Source organism: Dermacentor albipictus, chromosome 8 (assembly GCF_038994185.2).
Source record: "Dermacentor albipictus isolate Rhodes 1998 colony chromosome 8, USDA_Dalb.pri_finalv2, whole genome shotgun sequence".
Lineage (NCBI taxonomy): Eukaryota > Metazoa > Arthropoda > Arachnida > Ixodida > Ixodidae > Dermacentor > Dermacentor albipictus.
Window position 1 is genome coordinate 67,417,075 of NC_091828.1, and position 22,356 is coordinate 67,439,430.

Here is a 22,356-nt window from a genome sequence, read left to right on the forward strand (position 1 = left end):
AAGGCACCGCTGGAGTTCTGCAGCAAGTGCATGGTGTGCTGCTTTTGGAGGCTCTGTGTCCTCCTTGTCGCTTGTAGGTTCCCATGGGGTGCGCAAATCGCGGCCGTAACACAACAATGCTGGAGTATATCCGGTGACAACACTCTCGGCAGTACGCATGGTAAGGGCGATCTCAGGTATGTGCCGGTCCCAGTCTTTGTGGTTGGAGCAGTATGCCCGTAGACACTGCTTAATTGTGCCATTGTGACGCTCCACCATTTGGCCAGCCGGCCGGTAAGGCACTGTGTGGCGATCTTTGATGCCCCAGTGTTTCAAGAGGTTGCGCCATAGTGTGCTAACAAAGGGCTTGCCATTGTCACTGGTGATGGCCACAGGTGTGCCATGGCGGCAGAAGACTTGCACCATGCACTCCAGTATTTTCGCACTTGTTGCTGCTCGTAGAGGGAAAAGCTCTGGGAACTTCGTAAATTTGTCAATAACTACCAGCAAGTATTTGTGGCCCCGGGGTGTAGATGGCAAGGGCCCGATAATGTCAACACTGAGCTCTTCCATGGGTGATGTTGCCCACTGACTGCTCATGAGGCCCTCTGGTTTCTTGCGCCGAGCTTTTGTGCGCTGACAGACGGTACAGCACTGCACATACTTTGATATATCTGCTCGCATGCCCAGCCAGACGAATCGTGCAGCCACACGCCTCAGAGTTTTGAAAAATCCAGCATGGCCTGCAGTGGGATGGTCGTGGGCCACCTTCAGTGCCAGCTGCCGCAAGTGACTAGGTAACCACGCTACCTTCTGGTTGCCTCTTTGCTGAACCAGCAATCCGCTTGGCTGCAGTTCCGTTGTTTCGGCCAGATCACGAAAGAGGCGATGATCAGGGTCCGAACTTGGGAGCTGAGTCCCTTGGACCACTGCCTTCAGCTTTAAGAGGCGGTCATCACGAGCCTGTTCTTGTACCAGCTGTGTTGTGTCACTCAGCAGCGAAGAGTCAACCTCCGAGGCCACAGCTACTTCATCAAATGTAATTTTGCCTTCAGGTTCTGGAGCAGCAATGGGGAACAGTGTCTCATGTAGGTTGTCACTTAGGTTGTCTTCACACTGGAGAGGGGCTCTACTCAAGGCATCAGCGGGTATGTTTGCCAGCCCTCGTCTGTGCTTGATTCGGCAGTTGAAGCCCTGCAGCCGAAGAACCCAACGCTTGACCCTGGGTGAAGCTTGGTCGGTGTTAAACATCCATGCCAGGGAGGAGTGGTCACAGTGTATTTCAAACTCCGTAAATTCAAGATATGCCCTGAACTTGTCCACTGCCCAGACTACTGCCAGGCATTCCCACTCCTGGACGGTATAATGGCTCTCGGCTGCTGTAAGGACTCTGCTAATGAAGGAAACAGGCTGCAGACCATCAGGGCCAGCCTGCAGCAGCACAGCTGCAATGCCAATGCCACTTGCATCTGTCTCCACCACAAAGGGTCGATTTAGATCTGGGAGGCTTATAACAGCATCCTGAGCTAAGGCCTGCTTGAGTGCAGTGAAAGCCTGTTCTTGGCGCTCCTCCCACTGCCATGGCTCGTTCTTCTTCAAAAGGTTGGTCAGTGAATGTGCTGTCAGTGAAAAGTGAGGGATGAAGTTTCTATTGTAGCCGGCAAGTCCCAGGAAGGCTTGCAGCTGCTTAACTGTACTGGGTCTAGGGTAATCCAGCACTGCACGCACCTTGTCCTCATCTGGTCTGCACTGCCCAGGGGAGATGATGTGACCTAAAAACTTGAGGGACTGACGGCATACCTGTACTTTATCTGGATTAATCGTAAGGCCAGCACCCTCAATGCGTTGTAGCACTTCCTTTACATGTTCAACATGTTTCTCCAGTGTCTCTGAGTATACAAGGACATCATCTAAAAATGCCATAGCAAAGTGGTGATTGATTCCCTGCAGCACCCGGTCCATTAGGGTTTGAAAAGTTGCTGGACCACCTGCCACCCCGAAGGGCATCCTCGTAAATTCAAATGTACCTTGATGGCAAATGAAGGCCGTTTTAGCTATGTCAGCCTTGCAAACAGGAATTTGGAAAAACCCTTGGGAGAGATCAAAGCTGGAAAACCACATTGCTCGGCCCAACTGCGCTAGCAGCCAGTCAGTTCGAGGCATTGGGTAGGCAGGTACTCGGGTGCGTGCATTTAACGGACGGTAGTCCACAGCGAGTCGGTAGCCTCCAGACTTCTTTGCAACGAGCACTGGGGCACTAGTCCACGGGCTGGTGCTTCGTCTTATAAGGCCCTGTTGTAGGAGGTCATCCACACAGCCCTCAATGATCTTCTGCTTCTTCGCATTCACTGGACGTAGCTTGCATCTCACGGGCGCACTGTCCCCCGTGTCAATGAGGTGCTGAGCCAGGGTGGTACATCCCGCAACTGTAGTAAACAGATGGCTAAAGTCATCGAGAACTTTACTCATGCTTGGGTGTAGTTCCCTGGTGCCAGCCTGATGCATGTTCTCTATGCCTGGAACTACAAGCACTTCTTCAAAGAGGCTGTGCAAGTGGTACGACTCTCCATCTTCTATTGCAAGTGCTGTCGCTGGGTCCTTTTCACGCTTAGCAAATGGCACCACGCACTGTGGATCGGTTCCAATCGTCCACCCACCCAGCGATACATGTAAAGAGATGCCTGTTGCTGTTAAAAAATCTCTGCCCAGTACAATGTCCCGACACAAGTCTGGCACACACAGGAAGCGTTGATTGCGGCTGCTTGTGGCCCACTTTATTTTGCACTTGAGGGAAGTCGTCGACTGAGACCAACCTGCTGCCAGGCGGAGTGCTTGTTCCTGTGTCTTGGGTTTGGCGCCCGCCTCGACCGCTACCCTTGCCGCCGGCAATCCAAGCAAGCTCACACTCGAGCCTGTGTCCAGTAGGGCCTGGAACGTCGTCCTCCCGATCTGCACTTCCAGGAGAGGCTCCTTGTTGCCGGCCAAGGCCGCTACTTGCAGCGCAGTCTCGTAGGTGCTTGCCGGTGTAGCACCTACCGTCCCCCGTTTCCCGTACACTGAGAGCGGATATGTCCGATCCCGTTGCATTGGTAGCAGCGGGGTGGGCCGCCACGCCGACCTGTAGGGCACTCGCGGGCCATGTGACCGACGCCTCCGCAGCGATGGCAGTTGAATTCTCTTTGGTCACGCGGCTGGTACCTTTGCTGCTGTGACGGCGTTGAGAGATGTGGCGTCCTTGTGGCGAATGCGGCCAATCCGTGCAATTGGTCTCGGTGGTAGGAGGGCTGTATCGCCGCGGGGTGCAACGGCCAGGGGGATGCCGCCGGCGGATACTGGAACGGCGCGGCAGCCGCTGTGATCAACCCTCCGGGTTGTGTTCCCGGCACGCCGGCCACGTTTATAGTCGATTGGAAGGCCAAGTCTCTCGCGACTTGGTCAGTCGGGGGTGGTGGTGGCTTGTACTGCATGCGCCTCCAAAAACGCTCCATGAGACCGTCAGCGGCCTTTGCCAACTCTGCGAGACTGCTGAACTGTCTTCCCTCCACCAAATCCTGGAGTTGCGGGTGCATCTGCCGCAGCACGCGGTCAACCTTTTCCGACTCGGGCACTTCGCCGCCAATCCGGTCGTAGTAGGCCGCGATGGTATATATAAATTCCTTTAAATTTTCTTGGGGATGTTGCGTCCGGTGCTCCAGCTCTTGTTTCAAGCGGCGCGTCGCGTCAATGGAGGAGAATTCCGCAATAAACGCCGCAGTGAACTCCTCCCACGACGCAAACGGGTTCACGAATCGCCACCACAACTTCGCGCTACCTTCCAGCGCAGCAGGCACAATGTGCGTAAGCCTCTTGTCAGCTGCGACACCGCTGACCAAACAAAACGTTTCAAGCCGGTCCAAAAATTCCTCGGGGGACTTATGGTCGTTGAACCCTTTAAACCTTGGAGGCTGACCTGGCTGACCTCCTGTGGAGCGCGGAGCGCAGTCGCTCACCGGCTGAACCGCCGCCGCCGTTGTCGTAGAACCCATAGGCACTGCCTCGGCCGCCATCAGTCTTTGTCTGACAGCTGCCGCGATTTGCTCGCGTTCCATGGTAGATCCGCTCGTCTGCCCCAGCAGATGCTGTACCAATTGTCCGGGAACGTCCACTGTCTCCATGTCCACGTAGATCCCGGACGAGCCCCCACTTGTCACGATCGACGACACGCCACACGTGGTCCCGAACTACCGCTTTATTTCCCGAACGCCAACCTTCCGCACCACACAACCACACTCCGAGTTCTCCCTTATTGCCACTCTCTCCCCGCACGCTCGCATGCTCCCGCCGCTGTCCTCTCCGCACTCACGCCACCTGTTCGTCGCTCAGTCAACTACCGTCGATCCCGCGCCTGGCCTCCGAGAACCGTGGCTCCTCGTCGCGGGTCTTGGGCTCGCTTGCCGCGGGTCTTGCGCGTCACACCCCATAAGCCCCCCCCCTGGCTACGCCCCTGCCGACATCGTACCGAGCACAAGTGAAAGGGGGCACAATGAGGAAAGCAACGACGGTCCTTTGCCTACATCCTCCGAAAAGATTGGTGCGCTCGCACTAGTCCAGTGCTTCTGCGTGAATGCGGAAGGTTGCGACCTCAGCTGCTCCCGACTCCTTAGACAATGTGTAGAAGTGCGTGCGTCGCAGGCAGCGAAATTGCCCAAGCAGAAAGAAATGCAGGACTATTTGATGCGAAAATAAGCTAGTTTCATCAATAAAATGATTTTATAAATGGTATGTGTTTTTATGACATCCAATTATTCGGCAGGCTTATATCGAACTATGCTCTATATCGAACTGATCGGAGTTTTTTTTTGCAAGTTCGATATAGCCGGGTTCGAGTGTATATAATGACACCATGTATAATGATATATCGGTCATAACGATGAGTCAACTTCAGAGTATCAACTTATGCATTAGGGCTATGAGAAAAAAAAACTATATAACAATATGTTAATTAATGCGTATCGGCTATAACGATCGAAATTCTGCCTTTTGGGTGGCGTTTCCCATGCAGAATAATCGTGAAATTTGTGTTGCTGAGTTCCTCTTAACAGAGACGGGGCGAAAAGCTTGCCTACACGAGTTTGTATATGCCGCCATTACCGCACAGCGCATCCTGCCAATGTGCTGATTGTGAAAGCCACGAAGAGCATTGCAGATGATGCTGACGATTCTGAAAACCACAAGCGCCGCCACAATCATGAAGGCTAGAAGCAGTCATCATGCCAATCAATGGAAAAGGCAAACTTTGTGCGCCAGGGTGAAACCCCCTATGTGTGAAGCCAACACGGTAGCAGCCGCTGACGTTGGCGAACTCTAGGAGCACACTGCTACTGGCGATAAAATAGGCGGTGCTAAAATGGAGGAGTTCCTGAGTGCACATAGTGCTGCCTCGTTCTGCGAAGAATCTCTGATGGGGCGATCGTTGTGGCGACAGAGATGGCAGCGTGGTGCGACAACAGCAGCAGCAGTGACGATGAGATTGACAGTGGCACGCCGCGGTGGGCTGCTATGTATGTACTGTGCTCGATCGTGCTCGCCTCGTACATTTTCTTGTTCACATTGGATCTAGCAGCCGGAAAATGTATCATACGATCGAAGTTTGGCGACATACTGAACGTTAGCGCCGAAACATCGCGCTTTCAGGGAGCGCATAAACCAGTAAAAAATGAGCATAACTCCATTGGGTCATTTTTTTTGTTCTCAATCGCGAACGTTGGCGCTGGAAAAATGTGCCCAATGGGAACGTATGAACGAGGTTTTACTGTAAATAAACAGATGAACGCCACAATAACAAAACCGATGGCGAAAGCGAAAAATTTCGCTTTCATGTGAATTTCATTGTTGCACAATGAAATAGCACAAATAGGAAATGCTTTGCAGAACAAAACCTTACTGTAAAAATTCTGCTAACCTATTTTGGAAAGCCTTGCGCGAGGCTATAGAATTGCACTTCGTGCTTTTGACAGTGCACAAACTATGATTTCACCAAAAGCAGCTCTCAGATGTGCAAAAATTTGGGCTGGCCTCTATTGCAAGACAGACGCAAGTACATTAGACTTAAGCTATTTTACAGTATTTTTATAGGCGTAGCAGGTTTGTCTAAAGATTCATACATGAAACCTCCCAGCTATATATCCTCCCGTTTAGATCATTCTTTAAAGATTCTAGAATACCAGTGCCGTATAAATGTCTAAAAACTCATTTTTTCCCAAAACAGTGCATGATTGGAATAAATTGCCAGAAGTTGTCTTAGCCTCGCAATCTTCTTTTGAAAATGCTCTGTCATGCGTTTTGTTGAATTAAATTTTGTTGAATAATTTTTTTTTGTGCTGTGATTCTGTGCGTTTTCAATTCTTTGTATACGCTTCATATGACAATATTTACGTCTTTCTTGCCTTCATGATTCTCTTGTTATCATTTTGCTCAGTATTGGAATGCGTTGTATTTTTATTGTTTGTTGTTTGTTATTTACACAGTGTCATCTGCATGACGATGTATGTTTTGGAATTGTATCCCCCCTACAAAAATGCCCTCAACAGGCGCTGTAGGTACCTGAATAAATAAATAAATAAATGCGTTGATCAGCGATCGAGGCTTTGCTATGGAGCAGTGTTCTTGATCGATTGCTTTTGGAGATACAATCACGTTTACGACATTTCACATAACTCGGCACCAGACAAGGAGCAACAGCTTTCCCCGTGCGCAACAGCGCACACTGTTGCCCGCAGACACCGACCCATCTGGTGACAAGCGCGAAAGTGATCGTATCTTGCATCGCTGAAAGTTATCGACCAAGGATACGGCTTAACACAAATCTACATCTGGTGATGCTAAATGCGCATGCAATGCTTGTTGAGTTGTACCCAAACCAGTGTTTCTGAAGCAAGGGATGCATGCTCACTGCCAGATGAGGGGCAGCTCATGCTGTAGCCACCACCTCAAGCGCCATAAACAAGTCCACGTCAGTGGCATATGGATTTTTTTGTTTTATGCAAAGCATGCTAGCCGCACAACCACGCTCTTCCTTGCTGCGCCGAGCACGGCCGCGTAGCTACCATATGACGTCATAACAGCTGCAAAAGCGGATGCTTAACTCGTGCGCTCGCTTGTGGCCGCGTAGCTACATAGCCGGGTCTCAGCTCGTGCGCTCGCCTGCGGTCGCACAGATGGTACTGCAGTCTAACTCCCGCTCCTCCCGCTAGGGCACTGACGTCACAACAGCTGCAAGCCGGGCTCAACTCTTGCGCTCGCCTGCGGTCGCACAGCCGGTGCTGTGGCCTAACTCCCGTTCCTCCCGCTAGGGCACTGGCGTCATAACAGCTGTATAAGAGAGCCGCGCTCTCGTCGAGGCCAGTTGTATAGCGCGATGGCGGGAAAGGAAAGGGCCACTCAGTTCGGTCTAGTCAAACCAAATATAGCCAAGCAGCAGCAGCTCACCAGGCTATTTGGTGCACTTTTCTCACAGAGCAGCAGATTATGCACTGTGCTAGGTACAAAAAAACTGTCATCACCTGTCGGTAGAGACATGCGGCCGAGCCATTTGAAACAGGCAATCAACAAACAAGATGGCAATTACGATGGGTTTTGGAACACATGAACACTTGCGGCGCTTGGTTGTTTCTGTTAACAGAAATAGCAGCAGAATTTAAAGCGCACTGTGGCAGCATGTAAGTGGGGGGGAAAGTGCATCACAGCATCGGAGCCTGCTAGCCTTGCTCAGGTAGGTAACATGCAGGGTAATGTTCTACCAAATTTTGCTGATGCGGGATTGCAGTCTGCGTCACATCGCTGCAGAGAGAACCGAAATGCACAGAATCCTATGGTGGTTTGCTGGGGATACAAAATATTTCATTTTCAGATTTCGTTATCGCGGATTTCGACTGTATCCAATTCTCAAATCAGATACCTTCAGTTTGAAACAGGAGTACTTTTAGACTTATTTGAAATTTCAGATACAGTAAAACCTCGTTAATCCCCACCTCCTTAATTTGAATTTTCAAGTAATGCAAACTAAGTGGTGCAGTCCAGCCATGTTCTATAGAGCACCATGTTTTGAAAAGTTCATTAATTTGAACACTAATCCGGTTCACCATGAATAATTCAAACTGCGTGCCATTGTAGCCAGCTTGCAGTCTCTGCTGTTAAGCGACAGACGGTGCAACATACCCATCACTATCATCATCGCGTGTTTTTACAGGGCAGCCCTTTACGATGCGCCAGAGCATTTATTCGCAAATGCTCTGGCGCCTCGTCATGGACAATAGAATACGCAGCGTGTTCTGTGGCAACGCCAAGATTGATCACTCTAAGCCTGCAAGTGCAGAAGCTGCGCCGTTGCTTTATTTTGTTTCGTGTCTGGTGGGAAGCGTTTATCGCAAACCAACACTGCTCACATGCTCCTATGTCGTCATGCAGCAAGTACTGTGCCAAAACGTTGAAGGAGAAATTGAAAATTCTGTGCAAAGTGGATGCAGGGAAGCTAAGCAAGAACGAAATCGCCAAGAAGCACGAAATACCAAGAAGCATGCTGTCAACGTACATCCGGAGCAAAAAGACGATTGGGGACGCCTACGCAGCTGAAACATTCGCTAAGGACCGAAAAAGGCTTTGTACAGTTAAGCACCTGGACCTGGAGACAGCGTTGCTCACATGGATTAAAGTTGGAAAATTTAAACACGGAGAACAGCCCGAGGATCTAGTGCAATTAGAAGTACTGACGGCTGGGCGTGTCGGTAGTCCATACTCAAGGAAGAATGGTTCAGACGAACAGGGATGAGATAGAAAACACAGACTGACTCAATCACGCCTGGCTTTTCTTCAGTTTAGGAGGAGAAGACGATGCTTTCCGGCTCATTCAAGCTCTGGACAATAAAGCAACAGCAATCGCTTTCAGATAGAAAAAGCAAAAAACCATCACAGACTTTCTTTTGCAAATAAAAGTAGTTTCCGGAGGTGCTCCCACTTTCTTTTTTTTTTTTGTCAACTGAATCACTTTTGTTGGTTCGAATTTTTGATCAATTCGAAACCATTAAGTGTCCCTGTAAAATTTGAATTAACGTGGTTTTACTGTATTCCCCCAGCACTGCAACTAGCTTGTTATGCATATTACAAACAAACCGTTAGCACCACAGGGACCAAACTTCCATGACAGCATAACCGTGAGTGATTATTGGCTAGCAACATTTCAAAGCAGTCCTAGCACGCAGCACCTAAAGGGGGTGCAGCAAACTGCAATGGCAGTGCCACCATCAGGCCTGCCGGCGTTACCTGTGCTGCCTTTCACACACTGGGCAATCGTGTCCAACTCACTGGGCAATGATGTCTGCCCGTGCCATCTCCTCAACGTAGAGCAGTTCGTGCATCCGTGCCCTGTAGTTCTCACGGGTCAGCTCTTCTCCAATGACGGCTTGCGTCAGCAGGAACGTGTCCACATCCGGAGCCGGGTACATGTCATACAGGCTCTGTACCTTGGCACTGCAACAACAAAGGCAACTTCTCTCACATACGCACACAGGCCACAAGTTTCCAGATGTTGGCAAACATGCATTCAACACAGTCACAAACTGGCAAAACTGTGAACACTGCTCCCGTATCCAACCCGAAACCCTGAAATGTTTGTCTGTTCTTACTTCGTGAGCAATTCAATTACCAATTCATCCGGCCACACATTTTGACTGAAATCTTTTCGTTCCAACAAGGGGCCTACATACCTCCTGCGTTCTGTGAAGGGCACCAGGTCAATAGCGGCTGCATTCCAGCGTCCCATACCCGTCAGGATGAGACGGCGGCTGCGCTCAATGGAACCCATCATGTCTGGTGCTACCATGTCGACGCTGAAGTTCCGTATCAGCACGGGGTAGCCGCCAAAGTCAAAGGCCAACGTTTGCACAAACGTGGCATACATGGACGACTGGAAGCCAACCTAGAGGACAATGAGGACAGGCAGGAGGACTGAGAAGAGACACCAATGCACACAAAGCCACAGTCAGCTTAGGTGTAGATCCCAATTAGACTGGAACTAGGAATTGGATGCCATTCGTACATAATTTTCTGTCCATCCGACTTCTTTTTCAAATGACGTTCAAAGAGATGTTCACTAATACTATGTTTCAGTTCATTTGATTCTGACCAAATGTCCCGGCCGGCACCCATACTGTGGGCCATTTCTATGGGCCAATACTTAACGTATTTACTCGCATAATGAATGCGGCCCCCACTTTTCCAATCAAGAAGTGTGTTTTCTTCTTTTTCTCACATAATGATTGCACCCTGCACTTGCTGCCATGAAGTAGGAGACACACGATACGGATCGGCGTCTGATAAGGCATCCGGCGGGTGCGATTGTGTCCGACACAATGTCAGAGGGCGAATCGCCCCGCGCCTCCTACTTTTATTGCGAGAGCAATTATATGGACACTCCAGGCACATTTTTGCCGTCGTCGCCAAATGCCACATGGTGTAGGTGCGAGTGAAAACGCGAAGGAAGCTGACGATCGCGGCTCAATCTTGCATGCTGTCTTTCGCCGCGCAACAGGCCCTGAGGGGGGTTGTACTCTGGCAGCAACTGCCTATTGCACAACCGTGCCCGAGGGGCGCTGACAATCACGGCTCTATCTCCCGTGTACAAAACAGGAAAGCGGGAAGGAAACACGCAGTCTTCTGTCACACGCATGGCACCGAGGGGGAGGGGAGAAGGCAAAGGTGTGGCGTTTTACTTTGGCAGCAACTGCGCATTGCGTGACCAAGGCTCACCCTATCTTCAAAGCGGTCTGTGTCGGGGGCTGAGTCGATGGCGGCTCATACTTTTGTGCGTGCTGCACTCTCGCTGCTCAGTTTGCGTTGAAGCGAATGTTTGCAAGTTTACACAGCCAATAAAACTACTATCCTTACTCCGTGTAGCCGTCTACACATTTGCTATCGCAATCAATGGTTCGCATTTCGGGCGAAACTGACTTTCTTAGAGGCGGTTGCAGAAAAAGAAAGCATCACTCATAATTTTACCCCACATAATGGACACAGCCTCCAATTTTGCGCATAATTTTAGGGAAAAAACGTGCATTCATTATGCGAGTACATACGGCATGCAATTTTGATCCTGAAATAAACCAAACCATTTTTTTTCCTTTGTTTTTGCTAGCCACACATTATAACTTTAGGGGGAAATCAAATGTAAACATCAAGGCCAGTTTCATGCATATGCACCAAAAGTGAGTTGGAGAATGCGTTGTCCAAGATTCATCTTTCATAGTCTTCAGGTTGCTTAACCTCACACCTCTAAGTACACATTCGTAGACTGTCTTAACCGACTGGTCAAGACAATTGTGCCTGACCCAAATGGTGACCCTAATCGTAACCCCAATGGCTGCAGCCTCTGTCTTGGTGGCACTAGGGGGGGAGAGTGAATGCGCAGACATAACTTTTGCTGAAAATGGCTATTTTTGGCCCTAGGGAAGTTTTCAAGCGGAGATGAGAGCTCACAATGAATCATAATCATAAGTTTCTAATGTGCATTTTTTAATTTAAAAATTGGACCAAAAATTGCCTGCACGGTGCAATCAGAAACGAAACCACGTCTGCAACGTTCACAACAGTCTACCATTCATTGTCATCAACAGAACAGGTTTTCATGTGGGACGACAAAGACGACATGCAACTTTCGTTCAGTCTTTCATTACAAAAGCTTGTTAAAAAAAATTATTTTCCATGCTATGTTAGCAGCAACAGAGTCGCATAACGCACTTCCGGCTTTACGCAGAATGACATGCATCGCAGGATGAATTAGCAAAGTGGTTAGTCTAGATGAGGGCAGCCAACCCATTTGTGATTGTTGTGAAGCAGTTCGATAAATGCGGAATATCAAACTCGCAATGCACCCTACTGAGGATGACATCTTGCAGACCATCACCAGTAATAAAGTGCTGTCTGATTATGGCAACTGACTGACTTTCACGAGAATTTTGTTGTTACAAAATGAGACAGCGCAGGTAGGTAATGCGTCACAGGACGAAACATTACTGTCAAAATTCCATTAGCCTACTTTGGCAAGCTCACTCAAGGATATAAAACTGCACTGCCCATTAAAAGTGCGACGCATGCGTTGATCCACAGCAGCAGCACTGTCGTGGAGTGCTTCACAAATTCTTTGTGAAGTGCTATCCGAGATATGATCACTTTTGCAAAATTTTGCGTAACTCGGCAGACGAACCAGAGCAACAGTACTCCACGCAAGCAACCACTTTTCTCCAGCATATGCTGTTGCCCGTAGATGCCAACATGTCCGGTGCCGAGCGCTAAAGTGATCGTACCTCATACATCTGACTGCAAACAATCGAGATTACGGCCTCTTCGTGCAAATCTAAGCCCGGTGCCAAATTCATATGCGAAGCCTGTCGAGTGGCACCAAAACCAGCATTCTTGAAGCAAGAGATGCGTATTCCCGGACAATCGCTCAATCACGACCCTGATGCATGGCCCTCCGTGCTGCGACTGCCACCTCAAGTGCCACAAATTTTTCAGCGTCAGTGGGACGTGGATTTCCTTGCTTTTGCTGCATTTTTCTCACTGAGGCACACTTGAAGCACTGCGCTAGGGGTGCAGAAACTGCCGTCGCATGTCAGTAGCAACATGTGTGCCACTTCAAATGGGCAATCGCTTCCAATTGCTTCCACGCAATTGCTTCCAGCGCTTGATTGTTTTTGTAAACAAAAATGGCAGCACCCATGCAAGTGTAATGTGGTGGTATTTTTAGCAATTTTAGTGTGAATAAATCGCATTTGAGCACATTTTGGAGACTGCTAGCCTTGCGCTAGTACTGGGTAATATACGGGATTACATTCAGGCAAATTTCGCGGATGCGGGATTATAGTACTGTGACATTTTTTTGTCAAGAGGTACAAAATGCATTGAATCCTATGGGCGTTCGCCGGGGATACAAAAATACTTTGTTGTCGCGAGAATTCCGTTGCAAAGGGGTTTCGCTATCGCGGGCTTAAGACTGTACTACCAAATGAGGCTGTGGTGTGTACGAGCTACTTTATGCCTCTTCACTAATTTGGCCCGCCAGATTATTCCGGCAGCTTGTTGTCTCTTCATTCATGTCACCTAGTTCACACAGAGGCAAATTTCACACTTGCAAACAGATTTCAACATAACACCTTGAACCCACCATTGTTGAGCTTATGAACAAGTGACTCATGTCCCCTGACATTCAGCTCCCCCTCATGGCACACACAATGACAAAAGCCAGTGCCGTAGTCACACAGCTACGATGAGAGACAGCCCAACTATTCCATTGCTAGCACCATATGACAGCATTGATAGCTTGTAAGGGTGCGCGAATATTCGACTAACGCTGAATCAAACTGAACAGCCAACTTATTAATTCAATTTGTGAATCGAATATCTACTGCTCAGTTTTTTTAACCCTTTGAGGGCCGATTTTTTTCGCCAGATGCGACCGCCCAGGGTAAATTTTTTTTTATTGCAGATTCCAATACTTCTTAGGTAAATTTCGAAAAAAATTAACCGTAATTTTTCTAGGATGACCGTAAAGTGAGAAAAAAATATTTTGCGTTGGCATATATGTACTCTTCATTCATGAATAACAATAAAAAAAGGAAATAAACTTGTAAGAATTGAAAACCTTATGCATTTTTATAGTTCAAGGCTTTGAAAATGCGCACACAAGAATATTTCGCAAGACTCAAATGTTCCCGCTCTTACACTAATGTGTACAGTGGCCGACCGTTTATTCGGACCTTACGGGGACTGCGGAAATGCCCGAATAAACAGGTGTCCAAAAAAAGCAGATTAAGAAAAAAAAATGAAATCCTTCATTTCCACGCACTTATTTGGGCTCGGCAGTAGGTTTGGAAGAAATCGTGAGTGCGCCATTGCACGCTGTTCCGTTTACGCGCAATCAGATAAGCCTGAATCTCGGAGAGGGTCGTACAGTCACTATAGGAGGCTGAAAGCACAGTCACTGCTTGTGCACGCTCCGCCTGCGACGGCAGCGTAGCACATGGTGCGTCATCTTCCAACTCGGAGTCATCGTCCGGCGATGCAGCAGAAACCTGACGAATGATCTCGCCGTCGTCGAGTTCTGCGCATGTCAGTACAGCAGTGTCAGCACCTGTGAAACTGTCAAATGAGACGGTGTCCGGAATCGCAATGCAACCACTGCGTAGCTCTCGGCAAAACATTTTCCGCGTCAGTAGGGAGCACATCGAAAGGCAACAAATCTTAGGCCTCCCAGCATCCGCTTGCCGGCATTCCCCAGCACAGTCTGCGCGGGCACTGTCGGCGCCATTAGACACTTGTCGCGATGTTTCCGTACGCCGCATTGGATCACCGAAACCTCGACACAGCACACAAAGCAAACACCACCGTGCCGACACCAGTCGTACAAACGAAAAACGCGGCCTGCTCGCAACGTCGTGCGCGAAAGAAAGAAATCAGCTGCTGGATTGTCTTGACATGGCTTACTAAGCTGAAACCGGAACTGCTGTACGGTCACTCTATCGAACCAGATAGAAACGATGATGATGAGCGGGGATTTCCAGTGGCGCCACTTTGTGGGGCAGCAAGGAGGCTCCGTTCAAAACAAAAACGATGTTCAGCAAGTCGAACTATGCGCCGGTCAGAGTCGGTGCATGATGCCCTCGATCGAGTTGGCTCATGGAGTGTCCGAAAAATCACACGAGAGGTTGCAAGGTGTCCGAACTTTCGGCAGTCCTTATACATTATGGTCTATGGGGAGAATGGCGGTCCCGCAAAGCTGACCGAATAATCGGGAATGTCCGAATTTTTGGAGTCCGGAAAATCGGTCGGCGACTGTACATCCATAGCGTAATCGAACTGCGTAGGTGTGCACACTCAAGAAAACTGTGATTGTGGGACCACAAAAAGCAAAACGTGTGACAAACTTCCGCTAATCTTCATCTTATCGCCAACCAGAGACAATTAGTTTTCGTGAGCAAAAAAAAAAAAGCAGCGGAAACACATGCATGGCGCCATCCTTCCTATGCGCACCCCTGTGAGCACTAAACGAGTGAGAAACAAGCGGTTCCCCTTTGAGCAATTAGTAATGAGATAGCCATCGATTTTGCAAGCGCAAGACACTGAAACCGACCGCAGAACAAAACTCAAGCTGCCGCTCGCCCGCGAGCACACCAATGCGCGAGCTGTACTATATAGACGCGCGGGAGCGAACTAGTGCTAAAACAAACCACATTCCGAAAACCAAGTGAGGGAGGCACGCGAAAAAAATTCCCTGTATTTCCACATAGTGGCAGCACATGACAGAAAAGAAAAAGTTAGGAAATTGGAGCGCTTTTTAAATATAGAGGCAGCGCCGTAAATATACAGCATCAACCATTTTGGAGTTTGTTCACGGCGCCGTATATTTACGTCATTGACCCTCAAAGGGTTAATGTTGAACATATTCACTGCAGAAATCTGCGTAATGCCACATGTCGCGTGTGCCGCAGAGCCTCTCATGCTTGATGCTGCTTAATGCTGTTAAGTGAGCATTTCACTTCGTTTTCAGCGCAAAGGCAGCCCAAACAGGCAGCCCCAGCTAAAGCAGCAGCGCCCTTTGTCACTGCGAGCACTCCCCGACGTCGGCCCGATACGGGGATCACACACACACACAGCACCCAAACACCACAGTTAGCAGAACAGTGCCGCATCAGCCAGAGCCGCCTTTGTTGGCACAAGGCTCGTCCAGCTCAACAAGACAGATCTAAGTGATAACACAACGCTGACAGAGAGAACAGTAATAAAAGCAGTGCACATTTAAAGCACTGCGTATTTAATTTAATGCACTGCCTAGACGATTATGCCAGACAGCGCTGCTTCGGCGGGCATCAACGACTAAAGTTACCATTTTGTGTCGAATCGACGCAGATCTATTCACAGCTGTCACGCGATGAGCGGAAAGCTGACAAAGTGCCTCGCGAACAAAAGCAAGTGCATGGGATGGCGACAAAGTTGTTCACAGCCACCATATCTGTGACACAGTGTACAGTGTCATCTCATTCCTGGCACTGTTCGTAGATGCACACCAACTCTTTTTTTTTTTTTGAGCTTCGAGCAAACCTGTCAAAATACCAGTTCTGGATTTAAACGGCGGGTGTGAAAGAGTTAACGTGACCCGTGCACTGACAACTTGGCTGCATGCATTGGCGTGGACAGCAGATGGAGGAGCGAGGGATACCTCGTATGAATTAGTCGTGACCCTCCAGATTTCAGAATCTTTGACCTGTAACAAATTGCGCCAAACCTGAAATAAAACAGCGAGGATGGTACCTGCTTTTTGTGCCGGCGCTGGCTACACGCAGAGCGGTGATCAATTCACGTGATGTGCGGTCCTATCGTCTGTCGTGCAGAGTGGCTTTACGATAACCCACCTGCCACAAAGTTGGGATAGCCCTTTGCATATTGGAGAAAAACTAGAAAGCAAAATTTAATACGCAACAAATAGAAGATTGTCGCAAAGCACAGGTTCGCTATTAAAAGCCGAGCTTTTAGATTAGATTCTGTGGAAACTGCAATAACACAGTTCGCAAACCTAAGAGGAGCTGTTACTGAATGTAGGAAGAAAACTGAAGATACCCACAGCACGGTGAAGGCCTTATCCCGCAAAATAGACGACTTGGAAAACCGCAGCAGGCGATGTAACCTGATATTTTATGGTGTCCCTGACAGTGAAAGTCGTGAACTGCCCGCTGTCTCCGAGAAGAAAGTACAAGAAATTGTATCACGTTTAGGACTAGCACCAGTGCAGATTGAAAGGGCACACAGACTCAGCCGGTTCCAGGCCAATAAACCTCGGCCGCTCATTGCAATGTTTTCAATGTTTAAAGATAAACAAGCGATTCTAGCCAACGCCAAGAAACTAAAAGGATCAAATATTAGTATATCAGAAGATTTTTCAGAGGCAGTGCGCAGAAAACGAAAGTTTCTTTGGGAATTCGGCAAAAGGAATGCCCTTGACGGTGCTCGCGCAAACCTAAAATATGATAAGCTGTTTATTAACGGGCAAGCATATGTATATGATGAAGGTAGGGGCCAGGTTGTGCAAACGACATGACGCATGCGCAGCTCCGTAGCAGATGTAACTTTCCTTGTTGTCAACTGCCGTAGTATCAAGAACAAAATAGATGATTTCCACAACCTTCTGTGCATGACCAAACCAACTGTAGTGCTTGGAACGGAATCATGGCTAGATGAAGAAATAACGAGCAATGAAGTCTTTCTAAGCGGCTACACATGCTTTAGGAACGATAGAAACCGTCATGGTGGTGGGGTCTTTATACTTGTTCACACATTGCTTTCTTGTTATGCTCTTGATATCGGCAGCCCAAATTGCGAGGATATATGGTGTAAGATTCAGTTACCAAACGGGAAAACATTATCAGTATGTTCATTTTATAGGCCTCCTTCAAGCCCTCTTGCTTTCTTGTCTGATTTTTCAAAGACGATAGAGACAGTCAATACAGATTACCTTGTCATTGGCGGGGACTTTAACATCCCAGAGCTTTCTTGGAATAAGCACCCTTCTAATACTAGGGCTACATCTGCAGTGGCAAAGGAATTGTTGATGATACTAAGCAGTTTTTCCTTAACCCAGGTGGTAACAGAAGGTACGAGACAAAATAACGTTTTAGAGTTAATTTTAACTAATCAGCCAAATTGGATTAGGAAAGTTTTGGTGGTTCCAGGTATTAGCGACCATAAAGCTGTGGTTTGTGAAATGAAGTTGACGTACGAAAAGACGCAAAGCTCGGGAGCCCGAAGGATGTATAATTACAGCCAAGCCAACATAAATGAAATAGGACTTGCATTACAGGAATTCCTCCCAAAATTCGAAATGCTTTCCGAGACAATCGGCGTTGATGAGTTATGGGTACTTTTCAAAGCAAAAATGCTTGAGATGCAGGAAAACTATGTGCCGTCGTGGGTGCAGACCAAACGGCGTGCAAAATCTAAGCCATGGTTTAATGGTGAGCTGCGACGCCTCACTAGTAAAAGAAATAGGATATACAGGAAATATAAAAGAAACTCCATTTCGGAAACTTGCGATCAACTTGCGACCATAACCAGAACGCTGCAAACAAAAATCCACCAGGCAAAACAAGAATTCTTTGGTGCTTTGCCTTCTCGATTTGAAACTACAAAAAAGCTATTCTGGAATCTTGTCAAGTATAACAGAAAAGACAAAGTATGTATTCCATCACTTCAGCATGACGGAGTGGAAATAGAAAATAGCTTAGAAAAAGCCAACTGCTTCAACAAGTTTTTTGCTTCCATTTTCTCACCCAGTGCCTCGAGCGCAATTCCGCATCCGTCTACTAATGAGGTCATCGAAAACATGGATGATATAATTATTGATGAAACTGGAATACGGTCTCTTCTTGAACGTATAGACTCCAGTAAAGCAGGGGAGCCTGATGGATTGACGGGCGCTTTTCTCAAATTGTGTGCGTCGTTCATCCCTCCCTTTCTTAAGATACTGTACTCGAAGTCATTGAACACCGGGGTCCTACCTAATGAATGGAAGATGGCGTGCGTTGTGCCAGTGTATAAATCGGGGCCTCGCGAACTGGTCGGCAATTACAGACCGATATCTCTAACAAGTATTGTCTGCAAAGTATTAGACACATCTTGTGCAGTAACATAATGACACACATTACCAATCATAACCTCCTGAATCAGAAACAGCATGGTTTCAGGCAAGGGCTTTCCTGTACAACTCAATTAACAGAATTCGTTCATGAAGTTTGTGGTGCACTGGATGCTCGTTCTTGTGTTGACTCGGTGTTTGTAGATTTTAGAAAAGCTTTTGACCTGGTGGATCACAAATTGCTTGTATGTAAACTACGCTGGTTTAATATCAATGAACAAGTAATTGCATGGATTCAGGAATACCTTTCTTTGCGGTTTCAGCATGTAGTGGTAAATTGCGCAGAATCTAGTGCGGCCCGTGTAACGTCTGGCGTCCCCCAGGGCTCGGTATTGGGCCCATTGCTTTTCTTATTGTTTATAAATGACCTTCCCAACACTATTGTTTCTTCCGTAAGATTGTTTGCTGATGATCTGATAATATATAGAGAAATTACAAGCATTGCCGATACTGTTATTTTGCAAAATGATTTAGTTGAACTACAAAACTGGTGCAGAGAGTCACATATGCAAATAAATACACAGAAAACTGTCCACACGCGCTTTACTAAAAAGTGTATGCCAGAAGCCGTATATTATCTCTCCGGTTCCCCATTGCAGATTGTTCACGAGTACAAGTACTTGGGTGTATTCCTCACACCGTCCATGTGTTGGCACAGGCATGTTGATTTCATTACAGCAAAGGCATGCAAAGTGTTAGGATTTCAACGGCGCAATACAAAACTCTTTCCCCAGCAGGCTCGCGATCTTCTGTACAAAAGCTATGTTAGACCCATTTTAGAATATGGATGTACCGTATGGGACCCTCCTACGTGTACCGACCGAGATAAACTTGAGAGAGTTCAGAATATAGCAGCACGGTACGTAATCGGCAACTATGACAGAAACCTTAGTATTACAAGCGCAAAACAAACATTAAAATGGGACACCTTAGAAAAGAGAAGGCAGGCATTACGCTTGAAACTTTTTCACAATATATTTTATGGCCAAATCGGAATAGACCGTAATAAGTATATTCTTCAGCCACATTATATATCCAGACGAACAGATCACGAGCTCAAGGTTAGGGAATACACTTGTAGAACTAAACTTTTCAAAAGCACCTTTTTCCCCAAAACCATTTTAGAATGGAATCGACTGCCTGCTGCCGTAGTTAGTATACTTAATAATGAACATTTTACAAATGCTCTTTGAAATTTTATTTATTTTTCAGTATGCAGTAATTGCAGAGTTTGCTATCATTATATAGTGCTTTATTACTTAATTCTATGATGCCGTTTCCTGCGTGCTGTACATTGATATCCTGATGTACCATTTTTGTCATGTCATTTTTGCGTTTTTTTTCTCTTTCTCTTTTATTGTATTGTATAGCATAATACTGTTTATTCGATGCCATAAGCTGCTTACATTGATGTATGTAACCCCCCCACTGTAATGCCTAAATGGCGCTGTGGGTATGAGAGTAAATAAAAAAACTGAGAACCTCGTTGGTATTTAGTACAACAGAACGCCACTAATTCATAGTTTCAGAGTAGAGAAAATGCATTTGAGCACATTTTTGTACTCTGTAGCATTACATGGGTAGATAATATGGGCCGCAATTTTCCAGAAAATTTCAATAATGCGGAGGCAAGTGACATTTCGTTGCCAAAATACACAACATGCAATGAATCCTATGGGCATTCACCGTAGATACAAAATATCTAGTGGCGCGAATTTCGTTATCTCTGGCTTTCTTTATTGCGGGGTTCGACTGTATTTCAGCTAGCTGGCATTATTGCATAAAAGGAGCAATAAGTGGTCTGTGTTCACAGTACGGTGTTGTCATTTCCTGTGTTACCGAGAGGCCTCTGAAATCCCAGAGGCTTGTGTAAGCGTTCCTGAACATCAGGGCAGACGTCCCCCCTTTGCACACCACTTCTGTCCAATGCCCACTGCCCTACCTGAATGAAGTAGACGAGCACGTCCTTGTTGGTGGGCGCCCGGAGACTGTTGACCCACTCCTGGCAGCCTGGCGCAAGCACAAACTTGAACGGGGACTTCTCCACCCGCCTCAGCTCAAAGTGGCCCCGGAAGGCGTCGTGCAGCAGGACCAGGCGCTGAAGGGGCGTCTGCTCACAAAGCAAGAAAGGATCGTGGTCAAGCAAGTTTGGATGCAGTACGAGTCCATTAACAAAGGGTGTAAATGCGGTAAAAGTCTAGCAAACAGATGTTTCTGCATTCTTCTCCAAACTCGCACGGTGAAATCTCAATATAATAAATCTCACGGGACTGCCAGAAAGCCTTAATTATTTTGTTATATTGAAGTACCGAACGCATGCAAACTGGCCTTGAAAACTAAATTCAGCAAGAGCAATCGCAGTACATCCACAAATGCATTTACATCGGTGACAGACTCCACACTGACAGGAGTGAGAATGCACATTTACGTGACGAACTCATCTCCACCTGGTGTGTGCACAGCTCATACAAACCTTGGCCCTGCTAAAAGGGAGGATGGGGCAACGAAATGGTTGACTTGGTCAAAATTTTCTATTTTAGCACTTCTTTATTTTTTTCACAATCCTCAGACCTTCCTTTGTTGAAATACAGAAAAACCTCGATATTGTCACGAAAAGACAATCGAACATGTACCCGGCGTCGGCGAAGCAGACAGTTATACAAGATGGCGTGCAATAATTCAAGGCAGCGTACTCAGCTTCTACTTCTTCAGCGCCCACCTCTTGCCGAGCGCACGTTCCAGTCCCAACTTCTTTCTCAGCGCTGGCTCGTGATACCTAGTGGCATTATTCCCCCACCAAAAGAAAGGCATCGACCTGATGCTTACTAAACTAGAAAGTAGAAGTGTGGAAGTCATATGAGATCAGAATGGCGCCACCTTAACACACGAAATACGACTTGAGGCGAATAACATGAACTATCTCTGAGTGGTGTTGTCGACGCCGAGGCGACGCGGCACCATCGGGAATGACCTCATAATTCACTTCACTAACGCGGCGTATCACTTTGTAGGGTCCAAAGTATCTACTAAGGAGCTTCTCAGACAACCCCTGGCGACGGACTGGAGTCCACACCCAGACTTGGTCACCTGGCTGGTACTCGACTTGCCAATATCAAAGGTTGTAGCGTCGTGTGTCTGTACTCTGCTGCTTCGTGATGTGTATGCGCGCGAGTTGACAAGCTTCCTCTGCGTGTTGAGCAAGTTGCTCGATGTCGGAAGTAAGTGATGCGTCGGTGTCGTGCGGGAGCATAGCGTCTAGCAAGGTCTGGACCTCGCGCCCGTAGACAAGACGGAATGGTGTGAATCGTGTGGTTTCCTGAATGGCAGTGTTGTATGTGAATTTAACGTACGGCAAGACTTGATCCCATGTATTATGCTGGACGCACACATACATAGACAGCATGTCAGCAATGGTTTTGTTTAGCCGTTCCGTCAGTCCGTTGGTCTGCGGATGATAGGCAGTCGCCTTGCGATGCTGCATACAGCTCAGCTCGAATATATCCTCTATCAGTTGGGCTGTAAAGGCAGTGCCTCTGTCGGTGTGACATGTGATGGGGCACCATGTCTGAGGACTATGTGATCGATAAAGAACTGGGCAACTTCGTAGGCCGTGGCACGTTGTGCAGCTTTCGCCTAGGCGTATCGTGTTAGATAGTCCATGG

General features: G+C 47.6%; 1 protein-coding gene across 3 annotated transcripts in view; it reads right to left on the reverse strand.

The window, feature by feature from the left end:
• Nucleotides 1–22,356, reverse strand: part of Helz (Helicase with zinc finger) — an 88,032-nt gene that overhangs the window by 54,064 nt on the left and 11,612 nt on the right. For all 3 annotated transcript variants that reach the window (XM_065447445.2, XM_065447446.1, XM_065447447.2), the window contains exons 6-8: nucleotides 20,637–20,804; nucleotides 9,720–9,931; nucleotides 9,319–9,483 (exon numbers count right to left, since the gene is read on the reverse strand). In XM_065447445.2, coding sequence (XP_065303517.1) covers nucleotides 9,319–9,483; nucleotides 9,720–9,931; nucleotides 20,637–20,804 — 545 coding nt within the window. The remainder of the gene's footprint in view (nucleotides 1–9,318; nucleotides 9,484–9,719; nucleotides 9,932–20,636; nucleotides 20,805–22,356) is intronic.